Source organism: Strigops habroptila, chromosome 1, assembly GCF_004027225.2.
Source record: "Strigops habroptila isolate Jane chromosome 1, bStrHab1.2.pri, whole genome shotgun sequence".
Taxonomy (NCBI): domain Eukaryota; kingdom Metazoa; phylum Chordata; class Aves; order Psittaciformes; family Psittacidae; genus Strigops; species Strigops habroptila.
The window spans coordinates 152,373,710-152,395,284 of NC_044277.2; the positions used below are offsets into that span (position 1 = coordinate 152,373,710).

General features: G+C 38.1%; 1 protein-coding gene across 6 annotated transcripts in view; it reads left to right on the top strand.

Annotated features, from left to right (window-relative positions):
• The window catches only part of BBS9 (Bardet-Biedl syndrome 9), a 275,374-nt gene that overhangs the window by 112,693 nt on the left and 141,106 nt on the right, over positions 1-21,575 (top strand). For all 6 annotated transcript variants that reach the window (XM_030509118.1, XM_030509151.1, XM_030509134.1 and 3 more), the window contains one exon: positions 15,917-16,099. In XM_030509118.1, coding sequence (XP_030364978.1) covers positions 15,917-16,099 — 183 coding nt within the window. The remainder of the gene's footprint in view (positions 1-15,916; positions 16,100-21,575) is intronic.

The window sequence follows — 21,575 nt, forward strand, 5'->3', positions numbered from 1 at the left end:
ATTAAGAATACATGCAAACAAAATCTGTATTTTCTGTGTATGTAAACTGTCTGTAAAAAATGAGTTGTAAATTGTTTTGTGGGGTTAACTTATAGGTGATGGGCTGATATTTTGCTTATTAAACTTGTGGCATCAGAAGAGAGGAATGAAGGAAATAGAAATGATAAAATGAACTATTTCAGTTGTAGTAATTACATTTATGACACAGATTAAGGAAAAGCTTAAAGAGTAAGTTTAGTGCAGGTGTGGGTTTTCTTTCCTGCAGAGGCATTTACGTGTCTTGCAGCAGTATCATTCAAGTTGAGAACAGAAGACAGGGATAGACGTCCACAGCACAATAGGGAAGAAGCCTGTTTGATCCCCTGGCTATTTAAGTTAATTAGTTAATAGCATATTTTTCCTTCAGCTTTCTTCTGATGGGTTTAGAAATGTATGTGTAAGGGTCAGTATGAGGGGGCAATTCCGCAAACAAGGATGTTAGAATGTTATTCTGCATCTAAATCTTCAAGAATCTGAAAAGTTCCAATTGCCTGAGACTGGCGCATTCATATTGGGCGCCTTTATCTGTTAGAAGTGTTACTTTATTGGTGTTTTTCTTTCTTTCCCCAGCTGTGATGTGATACAGTAACTTAAAGAAGCAGAAATGTCGAATATATATTCTTTATTGATATCAACAGAAAAGTTGCGTTCTGATCAAATGATGTGAAAGTTTCCAGTAGTCCCGAAGGAGAATATTAAACATTACTGTAAACCTTTAAAAATCCTCAACCTAGCTCATATTTAAGAATTCTAAAGGTTTGCACAAACAATTCCCTGTACAAGTAAGGTTAGTTCGAAGTGACAGAGGAGGGCAGCTCCAGAAAACTGGGTAAAGCTGATGTTCAAATGAATTAAAGAAGGACTGAGGTAGACGTAGGGATGTTGGCCTGACATTAATCTTGGGTAAAATAATGGAATGGCCAAAATGGAATTGCATTAGAAAGTTAGGTAGAATTATAATGCAATCAATAATAGTTGATACAAAGTTATGGAAAGATAGGAAATTATTATTTGTATTCCTTTAATTATATGTTTAGTTTAAATTATTCACAAAATAATTTCTGTTCAGTTTCCACAAAACTCCTCATTGATCATATGCTGTTGGATTTTATTACTCTGTAGAGAAGGAAAAAGTTATGCACTGGGGATTCTGTTTTGTAACTACCATTGTTGTTAATTCTGTGCAGTTTGCCTCCCATTTCTACTGTTTGTTATGGATATTATTGTGCAAAATCACCACAAAAGGACAGGGAAGACTGGAGGTACCTGAAGATAAAGGAGAGGGGGCTAAAACCAGACTGCTTTTCAAAGAGCTGTAGGTGGATTACAGATTCAGGTAATACCTTTCTGTAAAATCTGTTCGCATGTCATCTGTCAAACATCATCATCAAAGCTGAAAGAAAAGAGTATCTTGATGTTCTGTCATACAGAAAGTATGCTTCTAACTCATCTACCATTAGAACCTTTATCAGGTGACCCCCCAAAAACATATCTTTGCCATATTTTCATAGATTGATAATAAATAAATTGAGAAATACTCAGTTTAAACAGGTTGAAAACTGGAAGATACTTGAAAAGCAAACAAGTGATTATGGAGGGGTTAGACTGTTAAATGAAGCAGCAGGTGAATTGAGAGAGGCCCTGGCTGGTATCACATGGAGAAAAACAGATAAGAGGAGCACTCACTAGAAAAGACTAAATGAAAGAGGGCAATTAGCAGGGATAATTACTGACAGGAGCACCCCCTTGCCATTTTGAAAGGGATTTTGTCCATCAGTACTGTGATAATAAGTGCTGATAACAGTAGTGATCTTTGGAGGTTGCAAATGCTAAATACTGACTTTGGGGGAAAGAATGTTTTCATTTAATATGGAGCTACTCTTTCTTAAGGGAATTATTACATCAGGGTAACTGCTAAAGTTCAGGGTTGGTTTCGGGTTTTCTGTTTCTGTGAAGATTTTTGAGTGATAGCGGCTGAATATGTTTTAGCCACACACAGAAAACTGTTTAAGTTTAAAACTATTTAAGAACACAATTCTGTCTTAAGAATTATATATTTTAGTATATTTAGATATATATAGTCATATGATTAAGAATTATGATTATATATTGGAGGAAATTTACTTTATTAACTTGTTTACATTTTGCATTTGACTTTTCCTTGTATAAATCTCAGTTATGCTGAAGTAAGTGACAGAACTTCCTTTGTCTTCAGGAAAACTTCTGGCTTTATTGACCTATGTGTACTCTATTTAAGAAGTTTACTTAAAATTAATAAAATTGAAAGTGCTCAGAACATAGTAGAAAAGCAGGACAGAACATAGTAGAAAACTGCAGGATACAGTAATTTTTTTCCCTGACTCATGGTTCATTTCACCCTGATGCTAACTACATTGGTGAGTGTTCTAAAATCATTTGCCTCCATCACAAAGTACTGTTGGCCTGTCTTATCTGTGGCACAGAAAATGGAAAACAGCTTTAATATGGTATGATGCTTACATGCTGCCCTTGGCCATGTGTCAGTTGAAGTAATGGAATTTTGTATGCTGTGGATGGGCCTGCAAGGGTCCAAGCAACACCTCACACATCCATCCTTTCTTGAACATGATGCTTTAACCACCAGAGCCCCAAATAAAAAGACACTTGTTTGCTTTCGGTTTATGTTGTTTGTTTTTAAACTGTAGTTTGTTTTCAACAGAAGTGTGTGGTATATAGACTTAAGTTGGAATGTCCTGTTTTAATACAAGAAGAAATATTCTTAATAGTTTCTTTTCTCAGGTAAAGCTTTGATTTACTTACAGCCAGAATTATTTAACTTTTGAGCACTATAGATCATGAATCCAAACCCAAATGTAGTAAAATTTTGTTCTTAAGGGATCTAAAATGTCTGTGGTTAATTTGTCTGTGCACCGCTTTCTTGGCTGCTTTTGCAGGTTTAAAATGTACTACTATTCACAGTAGGAAAGCGTTGGGAATTTTGTCTCTAATACTGTGCTACTATGCAGAAGAAAAAGCTGTGGTGAATACCAGTATGTAGCATGCTTTGAGCTTTTCACTTATTCCTATTCTCTGTTTTGATTCACTCTGAATGTTAAGCTTTTGCTGTCGGGTGAAAACCAGGTTGCTTAAAGCCCTGTGTCCAACCTGGCCTTGAACACTGCCAGGGATGGGGCAGCCACAGCTTCTCTGGGAAAAGTCTGTGCCAGCGCCTCAGCACCCTCACAGGGAAGAGCTTCTGCCTCAGAGCTCATCTCAATCTCCCCTCTAGCAGGTTAAAGCCATTCCCCTTGGCCTGTCCCTACAGGCCCTTGTCCAAAGCCCCTCTCCAGGTTTCCTGCAGCCCCTTTAGGCACTGGAGCTGCTCTAAGGGCTCCCCTTCAGGAGCCTTCTCTTCTCCAGGCTGCCCCAGCCCAGCTCTCTCAGCCTGGCTCCAGAGCAGAGCTGCTCCAGCCCTCGCAGCAGCTCCGGGGCCTCCCCTGGACATCTTGCTTAAAATCCATTGTTCAGTTGTCTATTTCAATGAAGTTAAGTCGAAGGCATTCATTGATAATGAAGATTGACTCTCGTGAGATGTAATTTCTTGTATGTTTTATTACAGTATTTACTGCTAAAGATCTGGGCATATCTCTTGGCTAGGTGCAGTTTGCTTTATTGTGCTACAGGTGAGATTCACAACAGCAGTTTTCATCTAGAAAGTTAGGTTTCCTCTGTAGTCAGTGGGGAAAAAGAAGGGTCTTCTGGAGTCAAAGGCACTGAAAGTTAGATACCTTCTATGGTCTTTGTAAACTTCCCTCTGTTTTCAACAGCTATGTTCGTGTATTTGCAGTAAAAGAAAGCAATGCTGCATGTCTTCTGGTTCTTCTTAGTTCCTTTGCTCTGTTAGGGTAGCAGGCATCTCTTCCTCCAGTTCCTTTAACAATAAGCTTTGAAATGGAGTTAATTCCTTTGGGAAATTATTTTTCTTTTATATGTTCCCCCAGGAATTTTCCATTTAGAAAAGAACATAATGTTTGGTTCATATTCTCATTGCACAGCAGGTTTTCTTTAGTACTTCTTCCCACAGGAATGGTGCTCAGTAATTCTCTCCAGTCCTATCATTTAAGCAGATGCCAGCTGTCTGTCGATGGAGCTCAGTAAGTTAGTTCTACACCTGATATGAGGTTTTATCTATTTTTATGTATTTTCATCATTAATTTTTGACAAGTGGCTCAGCATCGCTCTGAGGGAATTGCTTACAGGAAACCTGTTGATGCAGTCTGAGCTCAGCTGTGTATATCTGTAATGTGAATTTCAAATGCCATCCTTCTCTATGGCTCCTAAGCAGACTCCAAGGCATTTCTGGTAACAGGCCACTGGAGATGGCCCTGGAAAAGGTATGAATATGAATGAAAGTAGACAAATGTTTTTCCTTAGAATCCTACAATTTTATTAATGATGAATGCTTCCCCCCCCCCCCAGCAGATGCTAAAGGAGGAGACGGTTATTACTTTTTCTGAGGACATAACTGTGTAATTTAGATCATGTTTCTGAGCTCCACCAACTTGAAACATCAAAGTGAATTTGTTCTGATATTTGGCCAACTTATCTAGTCATCCCTCTAGACAGAGCGTTTATCTGGATGTTTGGTCTGCAATGTGGCTACAGTGTACGCTCCCCAGATGTGTTTTCCTAACTTTGATGGAATAGAATAAAGCAAACATAAATACCCTTTTGAATACATCTTGTTATGAGCAGTAATGACTGAAATGAAGTTAAAACTATTAGATTTGACTGAACGAGGGCGTGAACTTCAACTGTATTACATCAGGGGAAAAAGACAAGTGTTTAAATGGGAATCTTTTGAAAGGGAAATATTTTCTTATCAGAAAGCTTATCTTAGCTAGAATCAGGAAGAGCATTTGTTACTAATTTAGTGGGGTGTGTATGTGTGTGGTTATATATTAGCGTTGAAAAACAAGCTCTTTCCTGTTCTCTGTAATTGAGGGTACAATTTGTTAACCCAAATATGCAGTAGAACTATCCATAAACTTCTGCTCACATAATAAGGAAATTTTTCTAGATTTAAACCAGAAAGTTACGAGGTTAATTATCACATTTCAGACACTGAAGTGTACTGACTTGCTCTCTCTTTCCTCTGCTCCCCTACTTCAAGGCCTGTGGGAACCTTAGTCTACGTGAGCAGGACTTAAAAAAGACCTTACATATGTTGTCCCATCTCTTTCATAGACTCAGCTGCCTTCTAGAATAAAGAAGTTGAGAAATGAAATGTTTGCATGGAGGGCTGCAGTGTAAATGCATTAGTTCTTGTGCGTTTGATGGTAGGCTGTGTTCCTTCCTGGAAAAGAATGGCTTTCTTCTAGGAAGTCGAGTTGAATTGAACTTTGAATCTTCTAGAGTGTGCCTCTAAAGCCTTTTTAAAGGTGAGAGATTGTTCCCCCTATAACTCCAGGTGGCCTGAACTGCCTTGCTTTTCTATCAGCATACCAGGGTACGTAGGTAGTGAGGCTAGGTCAAAAATGTGTTTATCTCAAAAACTGGCAGGTTTGCCACACGGCTGTTCTTTTAGTGGAGAATTGGTGCTAAACATATTGGAAGGATTTTTTCTTTAGTCTCTTTGTTAGCTCTTCTATCTTCATTTATTTTAAGGAAAAGAACAGCAATGTAGGGTATGAGTGGAGTTAGCACCGAAAGTAGGGAAAAAGTAGTGTTACCAAAGACATAGGTGAAGGACTTTTGCCTGTGCTGCCAAATATGAACTGTTTCCTTTTTTTTCCCATGATGTTTTTCAAAAGCTAAGAGATTGAGTGCATCATTAAATAATGAATTTTGAATGAATGTTACAAAGCCATATAGCTTCGGCTATATTTAGAAGCACAGCAGGAGTACAACATAGAATGCTATTATTAATAATAAAGCCCCAATCCTGTAAATATGTACATGTATCCATAATGTTGACTTTTACATTATTGGACACAAATCAGTAGCCTATGTTGAGACACACATACTTCATCCAAATAATCCTGTGATGAAATAGTTCTTACATGCTAAAATAATGACTAGTTTTACAGCTTGTCTGATTTTGAACATAAGATGAACCAGTTTGGGGAAAAAACACCTGCTGCTTTTGGTTCTGTTCTTTATTTCTTCTGAAGTTCTAACTCCTCAGTTTAACTGGCAGAATGCACCGCTGGAATTTGTTGTGTGGCTGGGGTAGGTGCGTGTGTAAAGAAACCTGCACCTGATCCTGTTCCTGTGGGCTTTGTGCTTGTGAATTAACAAGGTATTTCAGGTGGGAATTTTCCTAATTTGTCAGGTTGAGACAAGAGAGTTTAGAAGGTGCAGTTCCAGGTGTGCAGAAGGTGGTCTTTGGCCATTATCTGCAACACAATGATTTCGGTGACCTAAAAATATATGTTCTTTTGACTGCCACCTGAAGAGTTGCCACTGAATATACTGTAATGTTACTTCAGGTGGTTCCTTTTTTGTTTTCTTTGTTTTTCTGTAGATGGATGGTCCCTGGCAGGGATATGATAAGCTCTTTGCTCCATCACTACTAGATTAAGTCCACCTACTGTGTGACTTGGCAGTGGGATATTTGTGGTCTATCAAAACTTGTCTTGCTCCCATAAAATGAAATCTGCATCACTGAAAATAATCACACCTATATGGCAATAATCCTTGGCATAGAATCCCAGACTGTTTTGGGTTGGGAGGGATCTTAAAGCTCCTCCAGTTCCAACCCCCTGCCATGGGCAGGGACACCTTCCACTAGAGCAGGTTGCTCCAAGCCCCTGTGTCCAACCTGGCCTTGAACACTGCCAGGGATGGGGCAGCCACAGCTTCTCTGGGCACCCTGTGCCAGCGCCTCAGCACCCTCACAGGAAATTAGATGTTTTTCCTAATATCTAATCTGATAGAAGCCAAATATTGTGCAAGTTTTTAAAGGTTATTTGCTGGGTATTGTTGTGGAGGGAGCATCGTTGTGGTCTCTGCTGTACTTCATCTGTGGAAGAGCACAAGAGTCCTATTCAAAATTTCTTGGTGTATAGCCTAGTGATCTCCAGTCCTCTGAATTATCTTCAGGTTTTATAGACTCTGGTTATGACTGACCTTAAAACCCCCTGCATTTCATCATGATGCCTCTTTGTTTTGAAATGGTTACATCTCTTTCAGATCAAAAAAAAAGCAGAAGAAATTATGGCAAACTTGTAATTCAAAGACAAGGTATTCAAGCAAGCAATTCGTATGTTTTGCAACCTTTGCACTTGACTTGAGAATCATAGAATGGTTTGGGTTGGAAAGGACCTTAAGATCATGTAGTTCCAACCCCCTGCCATGGGTAGGGGTGCCTCACACTAGACCATGTTACCCAAGGCTCTGTCCAACCCATTTTATTTTCAAATGTACTGGCACATTTCTCAAGAATTTACTAAAAATAGAGAAATTCTCTAAAGCGTCTCAAAATAGAAGAGTAATTTTAATGAGAGATGCCTTGAAATTAGTATTGTTGTTAAGCTTGAGCTTCTAATTAGCCTGCCAGCCATATTCTTTGATTGCTATGTCTAGAATTTGTTTCCAGAGCGTATTATCTTAATTTAATCACTCTGAATCCTAGACACTCTGTTAGCAACCACTGTTTTCTATCATCTGAAATTATATGCCAGCTCGACCTGAGTAAGGACTTCTGGACATCTCAGGTGGTTCAGTATAAAGCACAAGTGCCAAAATTGCTGATGGGATTGGGGGAGGCAAGTTTAATGGGTTGAAATTTAGCTTAGACCTTCATTGCTAGACTGGCTTGCTGATTTGTTTGATACTGATACTTTTATTGTTAAAGATGTTGTATTAAAATTTGCTGGAATGGCTTTGTGTTCATCTGTGAAGATGGAGAAATACCTATATGACGTGTTAGTTGGATTTGTTTTTATTAACCTTTTGAAGATGTGTCTGTCAGCATGTCTATTGTTTCTCACTATAATAAAATACAAATGTGAGATGAACCTGAGTTAGGAGGTGGATTTTCCTGTGTACTTTGTGAGAAGCAATGACTTGTGGATTTATTCTGGATTTCTAAAACTCATGATCTGATACCTAACATGCTGCAAATACTTCTTTCCCCACTAGGTGCATATGACTGATCACACTGTGAATAATGGTCTGTAACAGGATGTAATTCTGCCTTTACTGAATCTGTGCAATGTTCTCACCGCTATTAGCAAGTCTGTGTTGGAGCTTCACTATACATAAGTGTGTGCAAAAGTAGGATCTAATGGGTTTTCCTTGATTCCTGGGCATCGGTAGGTCCTGTTGGACTGAAATACACTTAGAAATTTGGAGGATGAGGCCCCTGGTAGTTTTTTAAGCTGTTTGTTGAGGTTCCCAGCTTATATTAATAGACAGAACATGCAACTTCCCTGTGTAAAATTTGGTCCTTTGTTGTAAAATTTTCTTGTGATCATTACACAACATCATATATTTGGGGCTATAAACCAAACTCTCCACCTCTCTGTCTCCATTTAGCTAATGTCTGGCTGTATTTCATTTTTATACGTTGCTGCCAATTTAACCACAGCTTCACAGTGAAACTCTGTCTCCAATATTCATGGACTATCAGAGGTTCCATGATGTATCTGTGCATTATTTAGCACATCCCCATGCTTAAATGGAACTTTTGTTTTGGAGGGGTGAGTAAAGCATTCATTGTAACTCACTGGCTTCTTGGGGTTTGTGTAATTTGTGACAGATGTTACTTCACTCAGATAAGCTACTAATTTTATAACTCCGCTTTTGAATTTGGGTTTTATAGTGTAGAACTTGTTTCTAAATGTATTGGAAAATATCATATATGTATTTTGGAATATGTTTGTAGCCTTCCTTAAAGGAATTATTCCCCTAGCCCCCATCTTGGTATCTAATAGTTGTACCAAATAACAAGCAGTTACTCACATGCAGAACTGACTGCAATATTTGCTTGTGGATAGGCTATCAAGAGGAGGTCAAACGCCAGGTATTTAAATAATTTTCTTCTATGTATTCTTCCTTTGTACCATATTAATTTTAATCTGGCTTCTCAAAAATGCTAAACCCCTTTAAAAAAAGGCCCAAAAACCAACCGACAAGCAAACAGAGAAAAGTATATTAATCACGTTAAAATACTTTTAAGTGTAATCCTTACCACAGAAAGAACACCAGAGACAACAGGAATTCTTTTCTGTTACCGTGGGTTTAAACAAAGCAGCTCAGAGGGTGATAGGCAGCAGTATAAAACATTAGATGTTGGGAAGAAGTTCTTCCCTGTGAGGGTGCTGAGGCGCTGGCACAGGGTGCCCAGGGAAGCTGTGGCTGCCCCATCCCTGGCAGTGTTCAAGGCCAGGTTGGACACAGGGGCTTGGAGCAACCTGCTCTAGTGGAAGGTGTCCCTGCCCGTGGCAGGGGGTTGGAGCTGGAGGAGCTTTAAGGTCCCTTCCAACCCAAACCAGTCTGGGATTCTATAATTGGTTTATGTATATGAAGAGCTGAGTGGTTGGACTTAGAGGGATATGGATCTGTGTCCTTTAATTAGATGGTACCCATTTTAAGTAGAGCTAACTGGCTGGTCTTCATGTTTGGCTCTTACTAGCATAGCTTGTTTAAATATTTAGTCCCAACAACACAGAAATTTCTGTGGCAGAAGGTGACATTGATCTATCAGGGGTTTAATTTGGCTTTAAATGTATTAAGAATCAAGTACTTTTGGCTAATGCACTTAGGTGTCTAGCTTTCTGAACCCACTAAATATTTTGCAGTAATTAAAATAATTCTAGTTAGAGTATAATGGTATAAACAAAAGCTGGGGGAACAGAAAGTTATAAAGACAAAGTAACAGCCTGTTTTCTTACTGACTGTTCCAGAGAGGAAAACCGCAAAGGGCAGAGATCTCTTTTTCCTTTTGACCTGACCGTATTCATAATGTTATGTCTCTGTGTAGCTGAAATAATTACTTTATCCCAAAAGATTTTATTAACATCATTGTCACTAGTTCTTAAAATGAAATAAAATAAACTCAGTGGGACTCTACATGGTAATAATGCACTATTACTTTGGTTTGTGGAGGTAAGAGACAGCTTTAATACCTGCAAAGTCTCAAAAGAGGATTCTAAAATTAAGCAGTACATGCATTTGGCTTTTATGAAGTGTTTGAGCTGACTGCCATCTTAATGTGTAAACTGTGTTATGTGCTTATAGATAGAATCACCGAATGGTTTGTGTTGGAAGGGACCTTAAAGCTCATCTAGTCCTAAGCCCCTGCCACGGGCAGGGCCACCTTCCACTAGAGCAGGTTGCTCCAAGCCCCTGTGTCCAACCTGGCCTTGAACACTGCCAGGGATGGGGCAGCCACAGCTTCCTTGGGCAGCCTGTTCCCAGTGCTTTACCACTCTCAAAGTAAAGAATTTCTTCCTTACATCCTACCTGAATCTCCCCTTTTTAAGTTTGAACCCAGATGATACTGCTTTGTAGCAATTTGCAGTTTCGTTTAACATTGAAGAAAACAAAACCACACAACTTCCCTTCCGAACTCGAGTTCTTCTTAATCTGACTTTTCTATTTTCCGGAGGCAGTTTGCTATATTAATCACTTGTGATGATCAATAATTCCACGTTCCTCAAGTGAGGCAGTAGAACTTCAAGAGGTAGCTGGGCGCATCCAGCTAAAGCATGGGTCATCATGCTGCAATGTCTTTCATCTCTGATGTCTTCTCAGATTGAGGTCATGTTGAGCTTCACATGAATGCTGAGTATTTGGTGTGTGGTGAATGGATGCTTTATCATCATGGTGGGCCTGTGCCACCGTTTTAAGAACTGAGGTCATGGTTAGCACTAGCCCAGGTCTTCTGAGAAGGGTCAGGTAATTGTGGCCTGAGGTACTTAATCCCAACATGAGCTCTCCCATACTCATTGCAGTGCTGTGGGAATGCTGCAGTGTTTAGAAGTGCTCCCTTGTGGTGAGTGTTTGATAAAGATCGCTTTCTGACATGGATATCTTTGCCCGCATTCCATAAAGCTTTAGTCATCTGTCAAAGGCTCTGTGCACAATGGTTGTTGAGTGAGATGGTCTGCACAGGGAATTGGGCTGCTAATCACTGTTGTTGTGAACTTTGTAAACTAATTTGGGAATTGCCCTTAAATGTTTACTCCCAGAATAAGGGATAATTGGGATTGCAATTAATTAGGTGGATATTATCACTTATGTTGTTTTATCAGTTGTAAAAGTTTGCTTGGCTGGTGTCTTAGTTTTTTTTATGTGGCTGCATACCATGTGTGCAAGGTAGACAGAGAAAGGCTTGTAAGGAAAAAAATACTTTCCTTTAAATGCCTACATGTTCTATGTGAACCCAGATATGTGATGGAGACTTCCTTAAATCACATAAAAATACTCTGTTAGATCTTGTTTTAGATTTAGTAACTGAGTTGTATTTCATTCTCTGGAATGAGTTAATCTGTGAAAGGGTGAAGTAGAGTAGTAGTAATTGTCCTGTTGCAATAGGAATGGACAAGCAGTAATCCTAGCATTTCTCAGCATTCTGTTTTCTGATTTATACGCATTAACATCCTGCTTTCTAATTTTGTTTAAAAATAATTGGAAGGGATCGGGTAGTGAACTACCTTGCAATAAATATTCCATAAGAACAATTGCCAGAAGAGACCCATGAGCTTAAGATCTTTGTTTTTGCTTCTATATGTCTCTTTTGAACCAGGTATGAAGGCTTTGGTTATGGATTAATTTACTGTGGAGTGCATAATAGTCTTGGTAATTCACCATCCCTGTGTCCATTTAATAATAATTACATTTCTGATGTTATTTCTCCTATTTTAACAAATTTTGCATAGAAGACTTACTCTGAAGGGCTTTGGATGAAATGTAAAGTGATTCTGTATTCCTTAAATGCCAAACTTTTCCTCTCTTCAAACTTGGTTTCTGCTAGAACTGAAGATAATTCAAATTTACTAGAAGCTGAACCCGGTGAGATAGAACTAGGTGAGAGCAAGAGTAGTTGGCTGAATTTCACTAGTGGTGGACAGTTATGTTTTTCTTGGCTGGTTAAAAAAAAACCCCAAAACTCCAACACAACCCCCCCAAACCAAACTATCAGTCACATTTCCTGTTTTCTGGTTTAGAATATGGCACAAAACGTGTGAGAGTTTCCAGTCCCAATGGTGCTAGGGACTCCAAGAAAATGTACTACCAACTCGGAAGAAAGCTCCTTGGAAATTCATACTCACTTCTTGGCCTTTAGTTTTTCAGTTTTCTTCAACTTTGTAGCCAGCTAATAAGAAGGCATTTGGTATTTTTGGAATTGTATTTGTGTTTTTTTTTTTGTATTACTGGAATGAGCCTGGGAGAGTGATGTTCATTATTGCCCCAAGGAACTTGTCTGAATATACAAGAGTGGGTATGTTGCAAGCCGTTTTCAAGAGGGATTAGTAAGTTTGAAGTTAGTGCTGGATGTTAAACAATGCCCTAAAAAATATCTTTAAGTAAGAAGTAATAATGGAGAAATATGAATGTTTTTAAAACTTAAATCACCATTAGTGTGCAGTTTTCAAATGCTTGACATCTAAGGTCTACTTAGCAATAAATAAGCATAGAATCATAGAATGGTTATGGGTTGGAGGGGACATTAAAGAGCACGGAGAGAAATCTTTCTGCTTGAACACTTTAAGATTGAAAACATGAGAAATGCTCTATGCTTGGAAATGATTGCATTTAAATCCTGATAATAATGTTGAGGGAGCAAATTCCTAAGATGTTAAAAACGCTTCTGGATTTCAGCTCTACCTCTGCAACTGTGAATATGAAATTTAGTGAAAATGTTGAATATGAGCTTTCTTTAAGGATGTAAATGAAAATCAAGTTTTGATCAGCTGTAAGAATATATAGTCAATAGTGTACTTTCAACCCATGCCGGTTTCCTGCACTAGCTGTTTTCCTTTCTTCCATTGCTGTTAGAAAGTCTGAAAACCTGGTTTTTAGTTTTCTTTGTTTGAAAGCTTTGGGATATTAAAGAGGGAAAAAGAAAACTGTTAAATAGGCAATGATAGGCCGTATGCAGTATAGATGGAGTTTTCACCTGATGGACTGGGAGATGTTCACAGTAGTTTTCCTCTGTGAGGAAAGATTTCTTTTCCCCTCAGGTCAAATACTTACTGTGGAACCTTGTGTTCTCAAACTATCTTTAGTTCTTCCAGCTGCTTTCTGGTGCTTTGGCTTTCAGTTTGAACATATCTTAAGGCGTGCTGTTTGGACAACCTTCTTTTCTGTGGCATAGGCTTTTTTTAAACTACCATGGTTGTGTGTGCCTACATTATAGCATGGTAATTCATATTGTGTTATCCTGGGTGTTCCAGACCTCAGGAAGCTATATTAGGTCACTTCCTCTATTAACAGAATGATTAGGACTTAGAAATATGGGGTTTTTTTTCCCTCTTTGGTTTCTCTGGAAGTGTAAAAGCTGAACTTGTATATATGCAGTCGTGTAAAGATTTAATTGCTGTATGTTTCAGTGACCTGCAACACTCCAAGATTGCACCTCCTCTTTAGAAACTTAGGCCTGTCACTGGTATATATTTGTCTTGTATTATTGTGCATTAGAACTTTAGAATGTTGTACCAAGGGCAAACTTTTCTAACAGCTGTATTTTTAGGGATTCTTTTGAAGGTGCTTTCAAAATAGCTTAGAGGCTTGGTACATTAGGTGTTGTTTGGGAGCACTGGGAGATTTGTTTTACATCTATAGCCTATGAAAAGGTGAGCACCTCCTTTGGTCGTGGTTATAAAATGGAAAGAAAGCAAATTCTGAAATGAAGGATCCTTAAGGTAAAAGGCCATGTCTTTATGTGATTTATGCTCCTGAGATATACAGTATAAGTTGAAATATAGCAGAGTGAGAGAGCACCTAGGAATTCATTCATGAATTCTAAAATGCCTTCTGGGCAGGAAAGGCAATTAGATATTTGAAGGCCCCAGTCAGACTGAGGAGAGCTTTACTAGTAGTTGTCATTTGTCTCCTCAGAAAGGTGAAGCTGTATAGTGTGTACAATGACTGGTTGCAGTGCTCGGATGTAACTGATGTAGGGTACTACATAATGTTGTGTCTGTGATGGAGCTTTGTCACCCATAACTGTAGAAATACAGCTGCAGTGTGGAACTGAACCTTGTGTAGAACATGAGGTATGAAGAACATCATAGCTTTTGTCTGAGCAAACTGACTGGGGGCACAACTATGTAAGGTGACATGGCTGTGACACTGTTACTCTCCTCCAACCGAAGTATGTCGTGTTGGTTTTCACTATATGGGATTAACGTCTCACTTCTCCTTCGCATGGTTAGCTGGGCTTTTTTTGGTTTTGTTTTGTTCTTGGCTCTGATTTATGTTCTGTTTGGGCTCATGGGTGTCCTGTGGGTTCTCCATTTTATTTGGAAACGTTACATCTTAAAATATAAACCAAAAGCTATCAACACATTTTGTTTGAAATGTTTTGTATTTATAGTTCCCTAAAACTCTTTGTTTTCTTTATCTTCCCAGTCACATGGGAGTTTGGAGGGAACACACACACACACATCTCTAATGCCAGTGTTGCAGATTAAAAATAGTTTTTCTCCACCAAATGCTAACAGCTGGTTGGCTTTGATTCCCGGCTGAAGATGCATCGTATAGTATTTTCGTTTCCCTGCTGTTGCCAAATGTTAATGGATCAAGCTCTGCAAGTTTTTCCTTTGTAAATTCTGTTGTAACACTAATTACACTTTAACTACATTTCTGCGAGGCTTTTCACAATTCCAGGCGAGCACCTATGACTCCATTTTGCAGATAAATAAACAGAAGGAGAATGTGGTTGAGGGTGGTGCTTTGAGTTGACTTAAACGGCAGTGAAGGCAATCAGCACTGCAGTAAGCCAAGTGTTATTCAGCCAACACAAAGATGCAGTGGCATTCAAGAGAACAGGTCTTGTAAGTTGTGCTCACCCAGCATAAACCCCTTTCCTTTAGCGGAGCTAGTTCAGTGCCAACACTGTGGAAAATCTCTTGTTGTCATATTGAAATTGCCTAGTGAAATCACTGTCATCATCACTTTTCACTGGTGGTGGAAAATGTCTAAACATTGTACTTCAAGAAAGAAGGCGTTTATAGCAATGTTTCTCAGAATACCACTTTTTGTAATGCTGTGAGTGGACAATATTATATACAGTGACAAGTTATTTCTGAACTGAGTAGAATATCATATAATGGCTCTTCTGTTCTTCCCCATCTTGAAGTACTCAGCACAACCATCTTAGAAGAAGTGAATCTGATGTTTTATTTTGATTTTTTTCATAATGTCTGGCAAATAAAGTGGTATTGAGTTCATATACTTGATCCATAATGTTTACATCTTAGCATAAAAGCTTAAGCAACTAGTGCAAAACATGGAGAGACCCGAGAGCTAATACAATAACAGATGGCAGTTCTGTTCATGTGGAAATAATTATATACTGTATTTTTAATTGCATCGAATCAATGTATGGTATATGATTCATACAGTAGGCTTGCTGATCATCTGGAGATTAGTGTCTTGTGTGCTATAAAATGGAAAGTTAGTGTGGTGTTGTGTATTATGTGATATGATGGAAGTCGAGCTCAGGAATGCCTTAAGACTATGCTCTAAACGGAATCCTTTCTGCACTGTTGCCTTGGGTATGCGAAAGAAAAATCTTGCTAAATGATAACTCATTTAATACTTAGTGGTTTGTGTTTATGGAAAACAGAATTCCTCAGGATCTTCTAAAGGAAAACAAGAGCGTGCCAAAGGTAATTCCAGTGCTGGTAAAATTATACTTAACGGACGTTTGTGATTTTTGCAGGTAATAGCTCTAGCAGATGCAGCAGGGGAGAATCAAGCCAACCTATTCCAGGCATTCACAAAGCTGAAAAGTGCCACCCATCTCGTGATTATGCTGATTAGTCTGTGGCAGAAGCTCAGCACTGATCAAGTTGCTATTCTGGAAGCTACGTTTTTGCCATTAGCAGAAGATACAAAAGAGATGGTAAGAATCTGTATAGACCTGCTCAAAAAATGCCACACAGCTTTAAGTGCTTAAATTTATGTATTTCACCATGTGTTTTGTGGAAGACTGTCCTTTGAAGTGATACAGTAGCGTTATTAAATAGGAGTTTGATGCAAACTACATCAATTTCACAAGAAAGTGGGAAAGTAGGAGTCGATTATGGAAGGCTTCATTGGAAGATATGGTTGATAGTTAACTTCTGCTTAATCCTTCCTTATCAAGCCAAGTAGGAGTGTCCCACGTAAGTTTAGCTGGCTTTAGCTTCTGTCCAGTTATTAGCACAAACAGATTAGCCCCAATTTTTTGAAGACTAATATAAATGCTATAATATTTATGTGTACTCACCTGCACATATTCTAATAGAACTATAAAATATAGACATGTGCACATAGTAATACGGCATATTTAATCTATTAAGCATTGGCCATACTTTGTCTCCAGTGTTTGCACATTGGTTTATAGAACGGTTGAAAGTTATACAAATAAAAGACTCTGTATAGATAATGTACTTGTGTTCTCCAGACTGTGCTCTAAATAGTCCTGCATTGTTTAGATACTTCAAGCAACCTGGTCTAGTGGAAGGTGTCCCTGCCCGTGGCAGGGGGCTGGAACTGGATGAACTTTGAGGTCCTTTCCAACTCAAACTGTTCTATGATTCTATGATATTTTGCAAATTCTGCTCTGATTTAGTGAATATGACTATGTGAGATCATGTGCGAAGTTTGGAGAATGGTCTATAAAGAAAGATAATGCTGTATTCTATCCTTTCCTAAGGCCCCCACCTAAATACTCCTTTAGCTGAACTAACGAATGTTCTAAACTTGAAACAAATGGAGTCAGTCTCCAGGTAGTTTCAAGTCCAGCCTTTTTACTGGGTTCTAGAATAAAGTACTTAAAGATAGCATGCCACAGTTAGAGGAGAAATAAACTCTGACATTAATACACCTCAACAGTTTCCTTTGGGAATCTGAACAGTATTCTGTATAACCTTTCACAAATGATTTCTATAGACTAAAAATCAAGAATTATCTTAGGTACACATTAGTGTTAATTTTCTTGCTCTGCACAGGGTTTTTGCAGTGTACAGTGAATGCAGATTTTGGTACATGCCTGGAATACTTAAGAATGGTTTGTGGCCGTTCAGAAAGCTTGTGTTGGGTTCCAAGGGAATGTAGGATCATCTGCAGTTTCCACCAGGGGGTGAGGAACAGTGTTTTGGCATTACACGTTATATTGATCCATAGCAGGCAAAGCAAAACAGTTTCGTTGGGATTTGTTTTGGATTTTTATCCTCATTTAAACTTGCAAAACCAAGCTGCCCAACTGAGGAGTATTCATTCCCATGAATGGAATTGAAAGAAAGTTCATATGAATCTCATAAAAGCCCAAACAACCATTTTCTGCATGACTCACTTTTATTTTGCCATCAGGAATTGCATTGCTTTGGCACATGTTTTGATAAAACATGGTGAAATCTGTTACGTATTGTATAATACATGATATCAATTCAGTACATATCCTGATGTGGTTTTGATAGAGTAGTTAACAATATTCCGTGTTAAAGCTGTAAGACCTCACAGATATTGTAAGGATATACATCCTGCAGTGCAGCCAGGATGAAAAATGTAAACCAACAGTAACTGGGAGTGGAAATGGGAATGAAACCTTTACGAAATACTGAAATACATGCCATATTGAAGTTGTTATGGTACCACAGGAATCTGAATGTAATTTGAGGAGAAGTTTAGGCAGGGAAGGGGGAAATCTTCTGACATACCAATGATATTTACAGACAGAAGCTCCTAGCTAGTGTTCAGATTTCCTTGCAAGCAGTCAAGTGGAACACTGGTGAAAGAAACTACTCTGAAGAATTTTTATTTACTTTTCAAACAGTTCGGCACGATAATTTATTGTATTTTTATTTGGAGGGAATGTGTTAAAACAGGGTTTGGATGCGGTCTACGTCTCCAGAACATTTTCCGCCTTCTGATCATTAAGCTATGGAAGTGTTTTGGTGGTTGTTTTGGGGGTTTTTTTTGAATGAAAGGAAAATGTTTAGACTATACTGTTACCATAAAAAGAAATGCTTCTCTGACCATAACATCAACATCATTCTCATACATGCCATTCCCTGTAGAACAGATTGCATCTTGTTTTCTGGGTCTGGCAATCACTTCAGTTAGACATTTAGCAAATACAGAAGTGGTGTTTTGCATTCCCATTGTCACCATTTTTTTTTCTCAAACTGCTAAATGGTTTCTGTTGCTGCAAACTTTGGTCTAAGAACATGGAAAATTTCTGTTTCCCTGTCTATAAAGGTACATGTAAAATTTGCTTTTTCTTGTCTACAAAGATATAGCGGAAGGAATACTGCTGATTTGGGTATTTTCTGGGAATAACAGATATTTGGCATAATATTTTATTTCCAGCAGAATATTATTATTCCATACTATTTTATTTATAACTAGCACTTAAATAGTATTGCTTCGATTAAACTAAATGGTTGCTCCTATTTAGTATTGGACATAGAAGGCCAGGTTGGATGGAGTCTTGGGTGACATGGTTTAGTGTGTGGTGCCCTGCTCATGGCAGGGGGTTGGAACTAGATGATCTTAAGTTTGTTTCCAACCCAAACCATTCTATGATTTTATGATTCCCCCTTTTCACTGATTCTTTCATGATTCCTCCACAGTCTGAGAAATGTAACAGCAGAAATTGAGTAAGATCCCTCAGGTCTCCGCTTTTTACCAGTGGGATAAATGAGCTAATCCTTCTGCTAATGAAACCATTAAGAAAGTGATGCTAAAACTGAATAAAAGTTAGTTTTATTTGCACGGGACTTAGGCACAGTTTTGTCCAATGAACTTTGCTACTGTGGGACTAAAATTAAACCCATATTCAAAATATAGTAGTATGTATTGTCAGTATTTTGGAGCGTAACTTTCTAGCTCCTTGCAAACTACACTTTAAAACGTATACTCGTTTTGAGTCCTATGCTTTGCTATCAGTTGAAATATATGGTAGAAAACTATTTTAGAGTGCTCTGGAGACAAAAGAATCCATGATCACCATAATAATATTAATGAGTTATTGGAGATGTTATTATGCATTTCACTTTTTTCAGGAGAGTTGGTGACTGTCCTGCAAGACTCCAGCATATTTGTTATTAGGTTATAACAGGGAGTTGCAACAATTTGAAGTATTGTAAAGTCTGAAAAGTGAAAAAAGGAACATTTAAAGGGGTGTTTTCCCTGATTAGACTTTACCAAGCTGTTATCTGCATAGAAAAAGATATAAAGGTTGTGTGGTGTCTGGATATACTGGTGGCTCGTATGTCTGATCATGAAGCAATTAATGCTTTCTTTAAGATACTACAAAAGAAAGAAAATATCAATACTAACATTTTAACTTCAGGACTGATGAAGGACCCTCAGCAGCAACTTTACTGAAGAATAAATATTTTCATAGTTCTCATGATGTTACCAAATAATGACATACGGGTGCTTCATTGCTCAGAATCATCCCTTTCTTGTTATAGGCACATTTGTGATACTATAGTTAATAGTAACAGCTATAAATTGGCGTTGAGGAAGTACATTTTCATCTCCTTTTAACTGTGTTTGGAATCCTACCAAGTAAGTAAATGTCTGTATTGTATCTTATTTTTTTACTGAAGTTGTAATTTGGAAGAAAAAAATGCCTGAGGGTGAAGTGCATGTTTTTAAGTGGCTCTATGATCTGGTGTAATTAACTTAAGTTAGTGACTATAAATTTGCTACTTTACAGTGTTTATTAGATAAAGTAGAAATACAGACTTAAAGGCAATGATGAAAAAGAGATGGTGTCAGAAGAAAATCACAGAATCAACAAGGTGGGAAAAGACCTTCAAGATCATGAAGTCCAACCATTACCGCAGGACTGCCCAGTCCATCACTAAACCATGTCACTATCATGAACCAAATTCATGAAGTGTCTAGTAAGACTCATAAGAGTTACTATCCAAAGTGACTGTGCTTTCTGTAAGAGATGCAGGAAAAGATCAGGCCATTGGGAAAGACTAGGTAGCCTGCTAGGCTTTATGGTTGATAGCAGATGGGTTTGACTGGTAGGGTTCTGGAGTAAGGTAAAAAGTACTATCTGGATGTTTTCCACTTCAGAGGAGTAGCAGAAGCAGCCATGTCCAATGTCCATTGTATTTTCAATTTTTTTGGTCATTTGCAGTTTTTTCAGTTCTGATAAGAAGGGGACATCAGATTTTTACTTTCTTAAAAGGTTGACTTTTGCTGATTGGTAATAGTGGCATAAAATTAGTTTAAACAGATTTATGTAGAAATAGCTTTCGATGTGCATTATGAATTCTTGTCTTGTTAAATTGTATTCCCTAGAACTTGTATCAAGCTCAGAACAAGCATTCAGCCTTGATATAAACCTTCTAATGGAGAATCTGACATACCTGGTTTTGAAAATTAGTTTTGTATTTAACATGATCTGTCACCGTATTTGTTCTGTCAGTATTAGGAGATACTGAAATTAATCTTCAGTGGGCTGTCTCAGTTGTGAGCAGAAGCCTACTCAGGGATTTTCTTTCCTGGTGTAAATTAATCAAGGTAGAACTGTGTTCTCCTGTGATTAGTTTGCCTCCAGCATATATTACCTTCTGGAAAACTAACTTGGATTTCCTTCTAAGTATTGCAGTTGTCCCAAGAGACATACCCTTTGTTTGATAGATTAAATAAGCTTCTGTTATCAGACATCTTTCTCTATGTAATATTGTGATGGAGACCTCTAAACTTTCTCTTTGTTAGGGTAGTGTAATCTACCTAGTTCAGGTACAAAGAGAAGCTAAAATATTTTAGTGCAGTGGTAATTACTGAACATGTGCTGCATACCAGGAGTTCAGATCAGTTGTCATCTAAACTGCTTAATTACAAGAGTGATGCATTAGAGTGATTACAGCCATGTTTTTCACCAAAATGACTTAACACTTAATAATCAATGACTCTTCCTTTTGGGTTGTTTCTTTTGAAGAAGCTGATTGTCAGTGGAGAATTCCCTTGATATTGGGTCCTAATTGAAAGATCTGTAGATCCTTGCTATGTGCATCTTTCATCTTGTTACAAGATCCCAGGAAGAAACTCACTGGCTTTTTCTCCATGATTTTCAGGGTAGCCGTTTTTTCTCAGATGGATGTTTTTCCATTTAGTTAATGGTAAAATGCTTTGTCTTAATCCCTAGATCAAGAATGCTATACTAGTGTTCTCTCATATCTGCACAGGTGGCAATAGGCACACTTTACACTAGGACAGGCCGGTTCACATTAAAGGAATATTGAGATTGCATAGTTTATTTCTGACATCTTCTCCTGGCTTTTTCAATGAAGTGAGAGTTTGATATAGCCAAAATACAGTTTTGATACCTCAAAAGTAAAACAAGCCATAAGACAAGGCTGTGCAAA